This window comes from Lithobates pipiens, unplaced genomic scaffold, assembly GCF_037356315.1.
Source record: "Lithobates pipiens isolate NorthernLeopardFrog02 unplaced genomic scaffold, aLitPip1_a1.2 Scaffold_18, whole genome shotgun sequence".
NCBI lineage: Eukaryota > Metazoa > Chordata > Amphibia > Anura > Ranidae > Lithobates > Lithobates pipiens.
The window spans coordinates 417,222,022-417,237,753 of NW_027507758.1; the positions used below are offsets into that span (position 1 = coordinate 417,222,022).

Below are 15,732 nucleotides of genomic sequence, written 5' to 3' on the forward strand. Positions count from 1 at the left end.
AAGGAGACAACTGTTGACGCAATTATTTCACAAATAGAAGAAATACAAAATAGTTGTTAATCACCCTTGGTCTGAAGATTCAGAAAGGGATTGAGAGAAAATGCTGTGGTCAAATGAGAACAAAATCGAGCTCTTTGGCATTAACTTGTTTTACCGTGTTTGGAGGAAGAAAAATGCTGACTATGACCCTAAGAACACCATACAGTCAAGCAGGGAGGTGGAAACATTATGCTTTGGGGCTGTTTCTTTGCTAAAGGTACAGGCTGACTTTGCCACAGTGAGTGGCCATGTAAAATCTTGGATGAGAACTTTCTTCCCTGAACCAGAACACTAAAGATGGGTTGTGGATGGGTCTTCCAGCATGACATTGACCCAAAACATACTGCCAAGGCAACAAAGGAATGGCTCAAGAAGAAGCACATTAGGGTCTTGGAGCCTAGCCAGTCTCCAGACCTTACTCCTACAGAAAATGTATAGAGGGAGCTGAAACTTCGAGTTTCCAAGTGACAGCCAAGAAACCTTAAGATTTAGAGAAGATCTGTAATTAAGAGTGGACCAAAACCCCCCTGAGATGTTTGCAAACCAGGTAATCAACTACAAGCAACGTCTTATCTCTGTGCTTGCCAACAAGTACTAAGTCATGTTTTTCTTGCGAGATATAATAATAATTTTACTCACTGAACTGCAACTCAATTTGTAATATTTGTATCGTGTTTTTTTATGGATCTGATATTTTGTCCCTATTCTGTCCCTATCATTTAAAATACACCTATGATAAAAAAAAATGATAGACCCTTCATTTCTTTGTAAGTTGGCAAACTTATAAAATCTGCAGGGGATCAAATTATTATTTTCCCCACTGTAACATGAAGTCAAACCTAAACACTTTCAGTTTCTTTGTCATCAGGCCGCCCCTTTTACTACATAGTTGAAGGTAAATCTAAAGGAAATTGAAAAAGAAAATTGTGTAATGTATGGCCAGCTATACACTAAAAGCAGAACTTTATCCAAATCACAAAATACACATGTGAAATGTATATTATGTTAGCTGCCTTACAACGCTAAAGGGTTTAGTTGCATCACAAAACTCTGCAAAATATATAGCCTCACCTTTTATTTTCTGGTTAAGGGCCTGTTCACACCATCGGGCCCTCTTAATACATATTTTGGGCACCCAGGAACTGTTTGGAAGTCTCTGGATTTGCAATGTCAGTGCTCCCCTTCCTTGTCAGTGCTTTCTTCCTCTCCCTCTTTTCTTTGAGTTTCAGAGTCTTCGACCTCTTAATTGGCAGGGATGATGTAACTCATGGACGTGAGTTACGGGGTTCCATTCACAAAGTGGTAACTTACAGCATCTGAGTATGCGGTAAGATACCGTTCTGTGCTTTTCAAAAAGTTTTTTGGCATTTTACTAAAAAACGCTAGTAAAACACCACAATTTCATTTATGAAGTGATGCAGTATTTTCGAACTGCAAGCCTGCGTCCCTACCACAGGCTGTAGATAGCTGGTTGTTAAGCAGGGGGCAGCCTCCAATGTCCCTAACAACCAGTAACTGTCATGGTTGTTAAGGAGCGGGCTGCCACCGAGTCCTTAACAACCGATGAGTCATCAGCTGTCAGCTGTGTTGCCTGCTGACAGCTGAATGTAAAAAAAAATGCCGGCAATGAAAATTTAAGAAAAATAACGGCGTGGGTTTCCTCACCACCCAGTCCGTATCAGGCCTTTTCGCGTTTGGTATAGATTTTGAGGGGAACCTTTATGCCAAAATTAAAAACAAAATGGCATGGGGTCCCCCCAAAATGCATACCAGACCGTTATTCAAGCATGCAGCCCAGCAAGTCAGGAAAGGGGAAGACGTGCCAGCACCCCCTTCCTCCTGAACCATACCAGGCTACATGCCCCCAACATGTGGGGGTGCTTTGGGGCACAGGGGACTCCCCCCAGCTCATTGTCCCCATATTGATGGGGACAAGGGCCTTTTCCCCCACAACCCTTGCCAGTGGTTGTAGGGGTCTGCGTGCAGGGCACTTATTGGAATCTGGGAGCCCCCTTTAACAAGGGGGGTCCCCAGATTCCACCCCCCCATGTGAATGAGTATAGGGTACTTATTCAACAAAAAAAAAGTGAAGTGTAAAAAAAGACAGTAGGCAGTTTTTGATAAAAAAAATAAATAAAACAAATGTCCCCTGGTGTAGATCCATCGTCAGTTATGATGTCTGCTGACCCGCCAAAAAAACCCAAAAACGCTCCACTCTCGACAAAGGCTTCCGCCGTCTGACAGTGCTTAAATAATGAAGGGGCGGTGCCACCCAATGATGTCACTGGGTGGCACCGCCCCTTGTGACATCACTGACCCAGCAGGTCGGCGGGCATCATGATTGACTATGGATCTACACCAGGTGACATATTTTATTTATTTTTTTAAATAAAGGACTTGTCAAAAACTGCCTACTGTCTTTTTTTTACACTACACTTTTTTTTGGTGAATGAGTAGGGGTGCTATGTTGTTTACTGGTTGTTAAGGATTCTGGCAGCTGCCGGTTTCTTAAATATCGTATGTCGGGACCAGCAGGTAAACACAGCATAAAGCAATAGTGAATAGAAATTTTCAGGATCACATGTGGTATTTTGGAAAATAATTAAATACCGCATGAAATCGCATTCTGTGAATAGAGCCCACTGTGTCTTGATACAGAACCTTGCTGAGACTATGCACTAAGCTGCACATGCTTGGCTCAGTGTTCACAAATGGTGACAGAAGGGAGAGAAACAATTACGACAGAAGAGACAAACTGTGTCTCTTTTGTCATTAAAAACCCTATCATCAGCATTTTAAAAAATTTACTTTTATTCCAATTTAAATGTTATTTTAATTTCAATAGTCACTTCAGTCTTTTTAAAACTACAGCCTTCTGCATTTTAAAGTGGTTCTAAATGCAGAAGTTTTTTTTTTATCTTAATGCATGCAGCAGCCCCCGTAATACTTACCTGAGCCCACCTAGATCCAGCAATGTTGCACGAGAGACTTGGACTGTCCGGGACTCTTCCTCCTGATTGGTTGAGACACAGCAGCTAGTGCTATTGGCTCCCACTGTCAATCAAAGTCAGTGAGCCAATGAGAGGAGAGAGGGTTGGGGCCCAACCGCAGCTCCGTGTCTGAATGGACACTTAGCAAGCTGCTTGCTGTGGAGGCACTTGGCAGGAGGGAGGGGCCAGGAGAGCCGAAGAGGGACCCAATAAAAGGAGGATCTGGGCTGCTCTTTGTAAAACCACTACACAGAGCAGGTAAGTATAACATGTTTGTTATTTTTAAGGGGAAAATAGCCGAGACTTTAGTATCACTTTAAGGTCGCTGTTTAGGCATTTCCTGTGGTAGGAACACAATGCTCTGCTGTTTTCCTGTTTCTCAATTGTTCTCCTGTGTAGTCACCCTGCCACATGCACTTCTGGTGGAGATGATGAGTGACCTTCCCTGGAAATAATGTGCATCAATTCACCCATTCAAAGGATAGAGAACAGGTACAATTTCTAAAAGAACAACATGACAGTTGTTTATAGTACACAGTACTTCAGCAAACTAAATGTCGTCTAGTTAGGGTTTAGATCTATTTTACTATGTAAAGAAACATTGCTTGGAAGGTTTTTTTTCTGGCTGACTTATAGTGAATATTGGCCAACCTAAGGTAGAGCCTGCCAACTTGTCAGCATCTTAAGGACACAGCACGGTCTGTGCATAAGGAAAGCAATGGTAGGTGACTGTAATATAACAAGCAGGCCATACTGTGAAAAACCAACATTGTTGAAAGCTAAAGGTTCTCCTTTTACCAGAAAGGCATCCCAGATCTTTATCAAAAGCACAGCTACCATTTAGGCCTAAATGTTTTTATTTGCATCTTTTCATAGACAAAGAGAAATATCAGTTTGGAGCCATGGAGAATGAAAACACTGCAGCAACATCCTCAACATCTCCAACGACTAGCACTTCTTCTACTTCCCATCCTTCCCATCCTCCTCCAATCTCGGTATACAGCAGTACAGATCGCCATGCCGTGCAGGTATGCCTTTGAAACCATTGAGCCCAATCAATTTGAAAATTACTGATTCCAAATGAAAGGCTGTTGTGTGTCTGATTCATGACAAGCTAGTCAGGGAAATTTATCGTCAACGGATCCTTATTTTTTTACTGATAAGCATATGTACTATTCATTGTTGCAGACTGCCAAAATAATATCTAATTTGGGCAAAAACTTCCAAAGTCAGGTACTAGAGTTGTTTGTACCTCATACACAATTAAATTGTTATACAATTCTGTCAAAATTGTTTGAATAATGAATGAATATCTTTCTCTTATAGCTTTAGAACAGGTTTGATTTCCATGAACATTTTAAAAGGGAGGACCTACCTACTAGTTTAGCTGCATGGCGTTGCTCCAATAGGAGGTCTCTCTTCCCCTCTTTCTCTTTAACTGTAGAATGATAACTAACCCAGTAGCTTGTGGTTTTAACCAAACTGTCAGGTGCTGGCGTCATAACTGATTACATGTGCAGCACCATGGCAACTGCAAGTTAAACAGAGGCTAAAATGGCACCTTCCTTGGCTGTAAAAGATAAAAGGGTTTAGTTTTGCTTTAAGCATGGGCATGGCTATGACTGTGCAGTGCTGGGAATTGGGGTCTGGCTTACCCAGTGCACTGTATATTCTGGTTGTTATCCTGTGATGTGTATAAAGATGCAGAGAAGCCAGGTCACACTACCCAGCATTTATCCATCTTAAATGCAATGCTTTGCACCAGCCAGGCATGGCAGTAAACATTACCCAGAAAGCTCCCCTGTGCAGACCTGCCTAAAGTTGAAGCCTTCTAAAAATTACTAAGTAATGCATCCTGTTATTTTTTTTCTCAAATTGTCATCAATGTAATAGTTATTTACCTTTTTAAAGTATTCAATTTCTATTTGCTGCCTGTCTGAAAAGTAGCAATAAAGACACTGATGTAGGGAAAGAATTCAGCAAAAAAAGCACTGGCCGTGGCCTGCCCAGTCATTAATGCCCATTACATGGTTTATTGCTGTAATGTTGCGGTGGGTAAGAGATTGTGACTTTCCAGTGTCTGTACTGTTCTGAATCACAGGGCTGTTTGAATGGAGTGGCCACAGGCATTGTTCTATATTGGCTGTCAGTAGGGGAAACTACAAGCTATTTCAGTTGAAAAAGCCTTATAGCCCTGACGTAATCACTGTTAAATCACTATTTATTGAAATGTCCATGCTACTACATAGATATTTGCAGTCACAGAGAGAGATTTCATAATGTTACTCTGCAGCTTTATAGTGTAAATAAAATTCCTTAAACCCCAAGTTATTTTTTTCATGTCCTCTGGAGGTTTAAAAGAATACTTGCAATCCAAAGCTGTAGCCTGCAGTACCTCTTCTTCAGCACAAGATGTCCTCAGTGACAACGTGGAAGACTGAGGAATGACTAAATGCATTGCCTGTCCACAGAGCACAGTGCACTGCACTCAAAGTGTAATATGCAGAGAGTCATCAGCACTGCTTTCTGCATCATCCAAGACCACCCACCAAGGAAAGACTGAAGAGGCAAAGAACCCAGCATATCATGGGCAGAAGACCTAAGAATAAAGTTTATCAAATAAATGCCAAACCATACTGCTATTTGTTTTCACCTTTTATCATACTTTGTTGGATCTCAGTGCTGTTGATCTCCGTATGCCTGTTTGCAGCCACTTCCTATCTCTGTACATACACATCAGCAATGCCTGCATGACATATCTTGGGGTGTGTTTCCTGATGGTGACAGCAGTGATGTGTGGTGAAACAAAATACTTGTACTGTCCATTGGAAGCCCATGTGACAAGGTGACAAAGCAGGAGCACAAATGGCAGACAGGGAGAGAGCATTGGGACCTTATTACAGGAAGTGCTTGAACAAGGACATTCATGGCAGAATCATCAGGTGATATTTTAATGAAAGCAGCGGATTTAAAGTATGCCTACACCCAAGAACAAAAAAATGAATAAATTGCAGCTTGCCAGTCTTTGTTTGTGGTGGCTGCATCAGCTTTCTTTTTTCAGAATAAGAACATATCAGCTAGTTGTCACTTCCTGTGAGGTAACAATGGTATCTGCCTTCTTATCTACAGTATCTCACAAAAGTGAGTACACCCCTCACATTTTTGTAAATATTTAATTTTATCTTTTCATGTGACAACACTGAAGAAATGACACTTTGCTACAATGTAAAGTAGTGAGTGTACAGCTTGTATAACAGTGTAAATTTGCTGTCCCCTCAAAATAATTCAACACACAGCCATTAATGTCTAAACTGCTGGCAACAAAAGTGAGTACACCCTAAGTGAAAATGTCCAAATTGGGCCCAAAGTGTCAATATTTTGTGTGGCCACCATTATTTTTCAGCCCTGCCTTAACCCTCTTGGGCATGGAGTTCATCAGAGCTTCACAGGTTGACACTGGAGTCCTCTTTCACTCCTTCATGACGACATCACTGATCTGGTGAATATTAGAGACCTTGCACTCCTCCACCTTACGTTTTGAGGGTGGCCCACAGATGATCAATAGTGTTTAGGTCTGGAAACATGCTTGGCCAGTCCATCACCTTTACTGTCAGCTTCTTTACCAAGGCAGTGGTCATCTTGGAGGTTTGTTTGAGGTCGTTATCATGTTGGAAATCTCCCCTGTGGCCCAGTCTCTGAAGGGAGGGGATCATGCTCTTTTTCAGTATGTCACAGTAAATGTTGACATTCATGGTTCCTTCAATGAACTGTAGCTCCCCAGTGCCGGCAGCACTCATGCAGCCCCAGACCATGACACTCCCACCACCATGCTTGACTGTAGGTAAGACACACTTGTCTTTGTACTCCTCACCTGGTTGTTGCCACACACTTGACACCATGTGAACCAAATAAGTTTATCTTGGTCTCATCAGACCACAGCAAATGGTTCCAGTAATCCATGTACTTAGTCTGCTTGTCTTCAGCAAATTTGTGGGCTTTCTTGTGCATCATATTTAGAAGAGGCTTCCTTCTAGGATGACATCCATGCAGACCAATTTGATGCAGTGTGTGGCGTGTGGTCTGAGCACTGTCAGGCTGACCCCCCCCTTCAACCTCTGCAGTAATGCTGGCAGCAGTCATATGTCTATTTTCCAAAGACAACTGAGCACCTGCACTCCTGTCCTGAACCTGTCCTGTTAAACCGCTGTATGGTCTTGGCCACCATGCTGCAGCTCAGTTTCAGGGTCTTGGCAATCTTCTTATAGCCTAGGCCATCTTTATGTAGAGCAACAATTCTTTTTTTTCAGATCCTCAGAGAGTTCTTTGCCATGAGGTGTCATGTTGAACTTCAAGTGACCAGTATGAGAGCGTAAAGCTGGCCATACACCTATAGATTATCTGCAGATTTTCTATAGTTAGATGGAAAAAGTGCAACAGATATCTCAATGTTTGCTAAACGGTGTGGATGGAGGAATCTCCCACTTTTTCCATCTAACCATAGAAAATCTGCAGATAATCTATAGGTGTATGGCCATCTTAAGCAATAACACCAAATTTAACACACCTGCTCCCCATTCACACCTGGGACCTTGTAACGAGTCACATGTGACAGGGAAGGGAAAATGTCTGATTGGGCCCAATTTGGACATTTTCACTTAGGGGTGTACTCATTTTTGTTGCCAGCGGTTTAGACATTAATGGCTGTGTGTGGAGTTATTTTTAGAGGACAGCAAATTTACACTGTTATACAAGCTGTGCACTCAAAGTGTCATTTCTTCAGTGTTGTCATATGAAAACATATAATAAAATATTTTCAAAAATGTGAGGGGTGTACTCCCTTTGTGAGATACTGTATATTCTGATAACTACAAATATCCCTAATGTAATAGAAATGAAGAGAGGAAGACATTTGTAGTCCAAATCAGAAGAGCAACCAAGGGTGACAACATTGCTGCTCTATAAATACAGTGGAGAGAGTGAATATAGTCACCTGGGATAGGAAGTATGTTACTGGCAGGATCACCAGGTAAAAATTTAAGATGAAAAATAATGCAGCCACCACACCTAAGAACTAGTAAGCTACAACATATTACATTTTGTTTTTTAATGAGATACACTTTAATAATAATAAAAGTGTATTTTCAGTAGAGTGAGAACAGTTAAAAATTCAGATTTTTTATTTTTATTTTATTTTTTTATTGCTGTCTGTGACACAACACCCTATTTCTTCTATAGGGAACACAGAGACAAAAAGTGAGGTAAAATCACTGTAAGCTTTTTTTTTTTTTTTTTTCAGCACATGCCACCTGTACACCACTGTGTGAACTGGCCGCAATGGAGACAAGGCATTTCGCCTTGTCATGTGATGGAGCTTCTGTGGGACTGCGCTCGAATAGCCACCCAAGGCAGTCCCACTGCACCTGGTGTGAATGGAAGACCATTATTACCAAGTGTAGCATAGTGAGAACAGGTAGTTCACAGATTTATCCACTAGGTGATGCTAGTAAACACTGTTGCCTAACAGAAGCAGCAGTTTTCTGGATAAGCTGAAACACAAGAGATTTATGCTGGCCTTAGGCCTCATTCACACCGAATATCTTGCTAACTCTCCTAAATTCCCTTCCTCCTGGCAGCAGAGTTTTGGCAAAAAAATACGGGGTGTTAATTTAATTGGCCAGAATTATAATTAATTATAGCCTTTTAACCACTTCCCTACCAGCGCATTGTAAACTGCTGCCAGCAGGAATATCCCTTCCCTCCGGGCGGACGTCGTATGATGTCTGAATGTTCTTGCGGCGATCGGAGATGAGTCATGTCCCTCGGGACACAGCCTATCCCTGATCAGGGTAAAGAGCCAATGAAAATGGCTCTTTACCACGTGACCGGCTGTACCCAATCACAGCCGGTCACATGCACTTTCTTTGTGCACAGCGCTTGTGCGCACCCCCAGGAGCGTGCAACACGGTGATCGGGGATGATGCATGTCATTGGGACTGGCTGTGTCCAATCACAGCTGGTCACAACTGTTAACAAACTGCGGTAACTACCTGTTACCAGGTTCTCCTCCTCCCCACACCAATCCTGTGTGAGGAGGAGATTGCGGTAACGGCTAGTTACTGCTTACAGTGCACACCAAAACAGACTGATTGCCACAATAATAAAGAGTACCTGTCACCAGCCCATCAGAGTACCTGTTACTGGCCAATTGGAGTACCCGAGTACCTGTCTCCTGCCCTGAGTACCTATCTGCAGACCATCGGAGTACCCAAGTACCTATTTCCAACCCATCAGAGTATCGGTCTCCAGCCCAGAGTATCCGAGTACCTATCTGCAGAGCATCAGAGCACCCGAGTACCTATCTGCAGCCCACGCCTCATAGAATATATGTTGGGGTGTTTGTTTTCCAAAATTGGGTCGTTTTGTGGGCTTTCCCATTGTCCTGGTTCTCCAGGGTCTTCACAAGTGTAATAGGTCATCAGGAAACTTGATGTGTAATTTATACTCCCTAGAAAGCCTGTTAGTGCTCCCTGCATGATGGGCCTCTGTATGTGGCCAGGCTGTGTAAAAGTCTCACATGTGGTATTGCTATACTTGGGAGGAATAGCAGAATGTATTTTGGGGTGTAACTGCAAGTATGCATATGCTGTGTGTGGGAAATAACTTGTTATTATGACAATTTTGTTTGAAAAAATAAAAAATTTAATTTCTTAATTTTCCCAAGAATTATGGGAAAAAATTACAACTTCAAAAAACTCTCCATGCCTTTTACTAAATACCTTTTTGACTTTCTACTTTCCAAAAAGGATTTTTGGAGGGGAGGAGGGGGTTGTACTGTTTTGACATTTCAGGGCCTCAAGAAATGACATAGGCCGTCAGTACAGCAGATGTGATACATTTTTAATGATTTGCACCGTAGCTTGTAGACTCTATAACTTTTACACAGACTTAATAATAGCCATTAATTTGGGTTATTTTTTACCAAAGATATGTAGCAGTATACATTTTGGCCCAAATTTATTAAAAAAATGACTTATTTGCAACATTTTATAATAGAAACTAAAAAAACAAAGTTTATTTTCAAAATATTTTGCTCTTTTTTTCACTTATATCGCAAAAAATAAAAAAAAACCAGCGGTGAATAAATACCCTCAAAAGAACGTTCTATTTTGTGTGAAAAAAAATATATAAAAATGTTGTTTGGGTACAGTGTTGCAATTACAATGTAATTGTCATTCAAATTGTGAGAGCACTGGAATCAGAAAATTTGGTTTGGGCAGGAAGAGAGAGAAAGTGTATTGAATTACCACTCACGCGCTAAATGCTCTTTGGTGCATTTAGATGTGTCAAGTGTTTTTTTTCTGCCAAAACTGTTACTTCTGGACACATTGGCAGTTGGCTTTTTTTCTGCCTCTAAACTCCTCTAAATAATCTATCTGTGCATGGACACATAGGCTAACATGCAGGGGGAAAAAAAGGCCAGACACCCCTAGGAGCAGCAGAAAAAAAAAACGTACAGTGAGCATTAGGCTGTAGAGGACAAATTTATCTCACAGAATGACAGGTATGAGAATACTTACAGTACCTGTTTATGTTTAGCCTTGGTTTATTAAATAAAGTAGAAACATTGTATTTGTTAAGAGGCTCTAAGAGTCCATTCACACAGGGGCAACTCCTGATCCGACTTCAGGTCGCCCCTAGTCGCCTCAGGTCGCCTCAGGTCGGACAACATTTAAAAAGCAATGTAAGTGAATGAGAGCCGTCTTAATGCACACTACTGAAGTCGCTCCGACTTCAGAAAAGGTTCCTGTACTACTTCTATCCGACTTGTAGGCGACCGGTACCCATTGATTTCAATGGAGATCGCCTCCAAGTCGGATCTCCGTCTATACGGAGGCGACTCTGACAGAATTATTAGCTCTGAAGGGGGAACTCCACGCCAAATTTCTGAAAAAAAATTGGCGTGGGTTCCCCCTCCGAGAGCATACCAGGCCCTTAGGTCTGGTATGGATTCCAAGGGGAACCCCCTACGCCGAAAAAACGGCGTGGGGGTCCCCCTCAGATCCACACCAGACCCTTATCCGAGCACGCTACCCGGCCGGCCAGGAAAGGGGGTGGGGACGAGCGGGCGCCCCCCCCCCTCCTGAGCCGTACCAGGCCGCGTGCCCTCAACATGGGGGGGTGCCTTGGGGGAGGGGGGGCGTGCGGCCCCCCCACCCCAAAGCACCTTGTCCCCATGTCGATGAGGACAAGGGCCTCTTCCCGACAACCCTGGCCGTTGGTTGTCGGGGTCTGCGGGCGGGGGGCTTATCGGAATCCGGGAGCCCCCTTTAATAAGGGGGCCCCCGGATACCGGCCCCCCACCCTATGTGAATGAGTATGGGGTACAATGTACCCCTACCCATTCACCTGTGAAATAAAGTACAAAAAAAAACACAACACAGGGAAAAAATATTTTATTGCACAGCTCCGGGGGTCTTCCGTCTTCGGGGGTCTTCTCGCCGGACTCCTCCGCTATCTTCTTGTAGCTCTTTTTTGCTAGCGGAGGAGTCCGGCTTTCTTCCTCGCCGCCGGCCTCTTCTTCCGACTTCGGGGGTCTTGTCCCCCTCTTCGGTTCTTCTGCCGGGCCACCGCGCCTTCTTATAGCTCTTTTAGAGGCGGTGGCCCGGTCTTCTGTCGCCGCCGCCGCCGCCTTCCGTTCTTCTCCTTCTTCTTCTCCTGGAGATGTTGACTCGACGAGCTCTCCGGCCACAATGCCAGGGACGCGCTCCGCTGCCACTTATATAGGGACAATGGGGCGGTGTCACATGGGTTGATGTCACATGGGTTGGTCACATGGGTTGATGTCACATGGTGACCCCGCCCCTTACCATGTGACATCAACCCATGTGACCAACCCATGTGACATCAACCCATGTGACACCGCCCCATTGTCCCTATATAAGTGGCAGCGTAGCGCGTCCCTGGCATTGTGGCCGGAGAGCTCGTCGAGTCAACATCTCCAGGAGAAGAAGAAGGAGAAGAACGGAAGGCGGCGGCGGCGGCGACAGAAGACCGGGCCACCGCCTCTAAAAGAGCTATAAGAAGGCGCGGTGGCCCGGCAGAAGAACCGAAGAGGGGGACAAGACCCCCGAAGTCGGAAGAAGAGGCCGGCGGCGAGGAAGAAAGCCGGACTCCTCCGCTAGCAAAAGAGCTACAAGAAGATAGCGGAGGAGTCCGGCGAGAAGACCCCCGAAGACGGAAGACCCCCGGAGCTGTGCAATAAAATATTTTTTCCCTGTGTTGTGTTTTTTTTTTGTACTTTATTTCACAGGTGAATGGGTAGGGGTACATTGTACCCCATACTCATTCACATAGGGTGGGGGGCCGGTATCCGGGGGCCCCCTTATTAAAGGGGGCTCTCGGATTCCGATAAGCCCCCCGCCCGCAGACCCCGACAACCAACGGCCAGGGTTGTCGGGAAGAGGCCCTTGTCCTCATCGACATGGGGACAAGGTGCTTTGGGGTGGGGGGGCCGCACGCCCCCCCTCCCCCAAGGCACCCCCCATGTTGAGGGCACGCGGCCTGGTACGGCTCAGGAGGGGGGGGGGCGCCCGCTCGTCCCCACCCCCTTTCCTGGCCGGCAGGGTAGCGTGCTCGGATAAGGGTCTGGTGTGGATCTGGGGGGGACCCCCACGCCGTTTTTTCGGCGTAGGGGGGTTCCCCTTGGAATCCATACCAGACCTAAGGGCCTGGTATGCTCTCGGAGGGGGAACCCACGCCAAATTTTTTTCAGAAATTTGGCGTGGAGTTCCCCCTTGAGCTCATTCTCTGCTTGGCCACGGCAAAAGTCGCCTGGCCTGGGGCGACTTGTAAGTCGTCCCAAGTCAGGTTGAAGTCAGCACAAGTCGTGTTGAAGTCGTCCCAAGTCGCGCTGTGATCTTAACTCAAGTCGTGTCCAAGTTGCCTCACTCAAGTCGCCTACAAGTCGTGTTGCCCCTGTGTGAATGGACTCTAAATATCTGAACTAACCTAAACATGTAAAAAAGATAAACATTGGGTATAGCATCTTAGCTAAAAAAAAATCTCTCATCTCAATATGACTTTTTTTTTTTTAAATGTTCTGCTCATGTGATAGACTTGACAGGCATTCCTTGCAATAGTTACTTCAATTTTGGTGAGATGTTTTCAAAAAGGGGTCCCAGGGCTGCCCCATTTCTTACTACAGAACAGCATACTGAAAGAAGCAATGGAAAGTTTTATGCCCCGTACACACGAGAGGACTTATGTCCGACAGACTTCCAAAGGAGTTCCGCCGGAGTTCCGACGGAGTTCTGACAGACTTTTCGGCCGAACGGACTTGGCCACACACGATCACACTAAACTCCGACGGATTCGAACGTGATGACGTACGACCCGACTCGAATAAGGAAGTTCATAGCCAGTAGCCAATAGCTGCCCTAGCGTCGGTTTTAGTCCGTCGGAGTAGCATACACACGAGCGGATTTTTCGAAGGGGTCTGGGTCCGGCGGAGTTCCGTCGGGAAAATTTGAAGCATGCTTCATTTCTAAAGTCCGTCAGACTTTTGCGAAGCTAAAGTCCGTTGCAGCCCACACACGATCGGATAGTCTGACGGACTCGGTCTGACGGACTTTGGATGTTGAAAAGTCCGCTCGTGTGTACGGGGCATTAGACTTGCATGCGTAGTCAGATGAACTAAAACTTCAGACAAACTTAATAGCTCTGGTGAGGCGGCTCTAACATAGTAAATTTTCCTTCAATGGGCACCCAACTGTAGCTCAAACCATAGTAACACATAAAGCAGCACCAGACCAAAACTGGATGAGTCCAATGTCATTTTAATTGTTGGTAAAAAAAAAAAAAAAGTCCTATAAAAACAGCCAACGTGTTTTAGTGGCAACATCACTCCCCCTCATCAGGGCTCAACACAAGATAAAACTTCAATGATTATTCAAAATTGTATCCACATTACCGCTATGTGTGATGATACAATAAAACCAATTCTCTTTTTTCAAGGGATAAAACTTGGGTTGACTCTCTCTCTCTATCAGCTTTTCTTAACACACATCAACCCTTAAAATAACTGTCCAGTTTCAGGGAACCCCTGTTAAAAATGACTAAATCTACAACTCATTATACATTAGCGTGATGGTCAGTGGGAAGAATGCTCCTTACACTTGTTGTCATTGTGAAAAATTATCCCCTTACAGATAGCTAGAAAGATTAGTGGTGTCAGTGGGAACTTCTTTGAGAGGCAGAAATTGCTCAAGAAAATCCTAGCAACTTCTGGAGGAACCCAGGTTCAGAAACCCTGCTCTACATGGAGGAACAACTTGACAGCAGTTGCGGAGCAGCTTTCTGATCACAACAAGGAGATTGCTGAGCTGCCAGTAAAGAAAGCAAACGCTTGCGTTTACTAGTCAGTTTGAGAAAAAGCAAAAAATTGGTCTACATGGATATCTTAGGAACAGTAAAGTTGGCCTTGCACTGTTATGTTTTTTTGTTCCCCTCAAATGAGGTGGATGGAGTAATCTCTCCATCAGGACAATGTAATCTAAAGCCCCATACACACTATTAGGCTCGGTTCACACAGGGGCGGTACAACTTGCAGCGCGACTCAGACGCGACCTGCAAACGACTTCAGCGGCGACTTGCAAAACGACTTCTGTATAGAAGTCAATGCAAGTCGCCTGAAGTCGCCCCAAAAGTAGTACAGGAACCTTTTTTCTAAGTCGGAGCGACTTGAGTTGCTCCTATTAGAACGGTTCCATAGTACAGAACGGAGCGCGACTTGTCAGGCGGCTAAGTCGCCTGGACAAGTCGCCCCTGTGTGAACCGAGCCTTAGATTTTCTGCAGATTTTTTTTCCTTCAGATTTACCAAAACCATATAATATGAGGTCAAACCTTAGTAGTTTCAATTTATATGCAATCAGGCAGGCCCTTGCCCTACATGGTTTTGATAAATCTGAAGACAAAAATCAGCAGAAAATCTGATAGTGTGTATGGGGCTTTACCGTTGCACCCACCACTGTCAGGAAAACGTTGATGACCAGCTGCAGCCGCTGATCAATGAGAATCTACAACATGTCCCTTTGTCAATCAAACAATTGACTTCTATGGAGAGGGGACAGCCACACGCTGATTGAAATTCTGCCGATCCCTGCTGGAACTGCTGAATTGTGATCAATGTATGGCCAGCTTTAGACGTAAGAATCTGCAATAAAGTTTGGCAATCCTCGCAGTGTGCAAGGATTGGAGGGGACTACATTTTTTCTTTTAAAAAGAAGGAATCTTGGTAGACTCCCACAAAAGAGTTCCCAAAATGCCAGTTGATGTAATAGTAAACAGACATTGATAGTGTTTTATTCCTGCGCTACCACTGGTGATCTATCAAATGCCAGGGGCTGCTGCTACTACCGAAATGGGTCACACCGTATCCACTTAATATGAAACTAAAGATATGTTGGTATTGCGCTGACCCTATATTAAATAACCCTCCGAGGGTGATAAATATAATGCCTAGTTACACAAATCAATAGTGTAATATAAAAATATATATATAAATGTCTACGAAATATCAAAAAGTGCAAATGCTACATTAAATAAAATAAAATAAACACACCACAGAGGTGATAAAATCCAAATAAATGAAAATCAAGTGAACAAAGGTAGGTAACTAAAAACAGTCTCTTAACCACTTTCAGA

The 15,732-nt window shown here is 44.1% G+C and overlaps 1 protein-coding gene across 1 annotated transcript in view; it reads left to right on the top strand.

The window, feature by feature from the left end:
- PHC3 (polyhomeotic homolog 3) overlaps positions 1 to 15,732 on the top strand; it is a 134,660-nt gene that overhangs the window by 13,126 nt on the left and 105,802 nt on the right. The window contains exon 3 of the mRNA XM_077488006.1: positions 3,906 to 4,057. Coding sequence (XP_077344132.1) covers positions 3,906 to 4,057 — 152 coding nt within the window. The remainder of the gene's footprint in view (positions 1 to 3,905; positions 4,058 to 15,732) is intronic.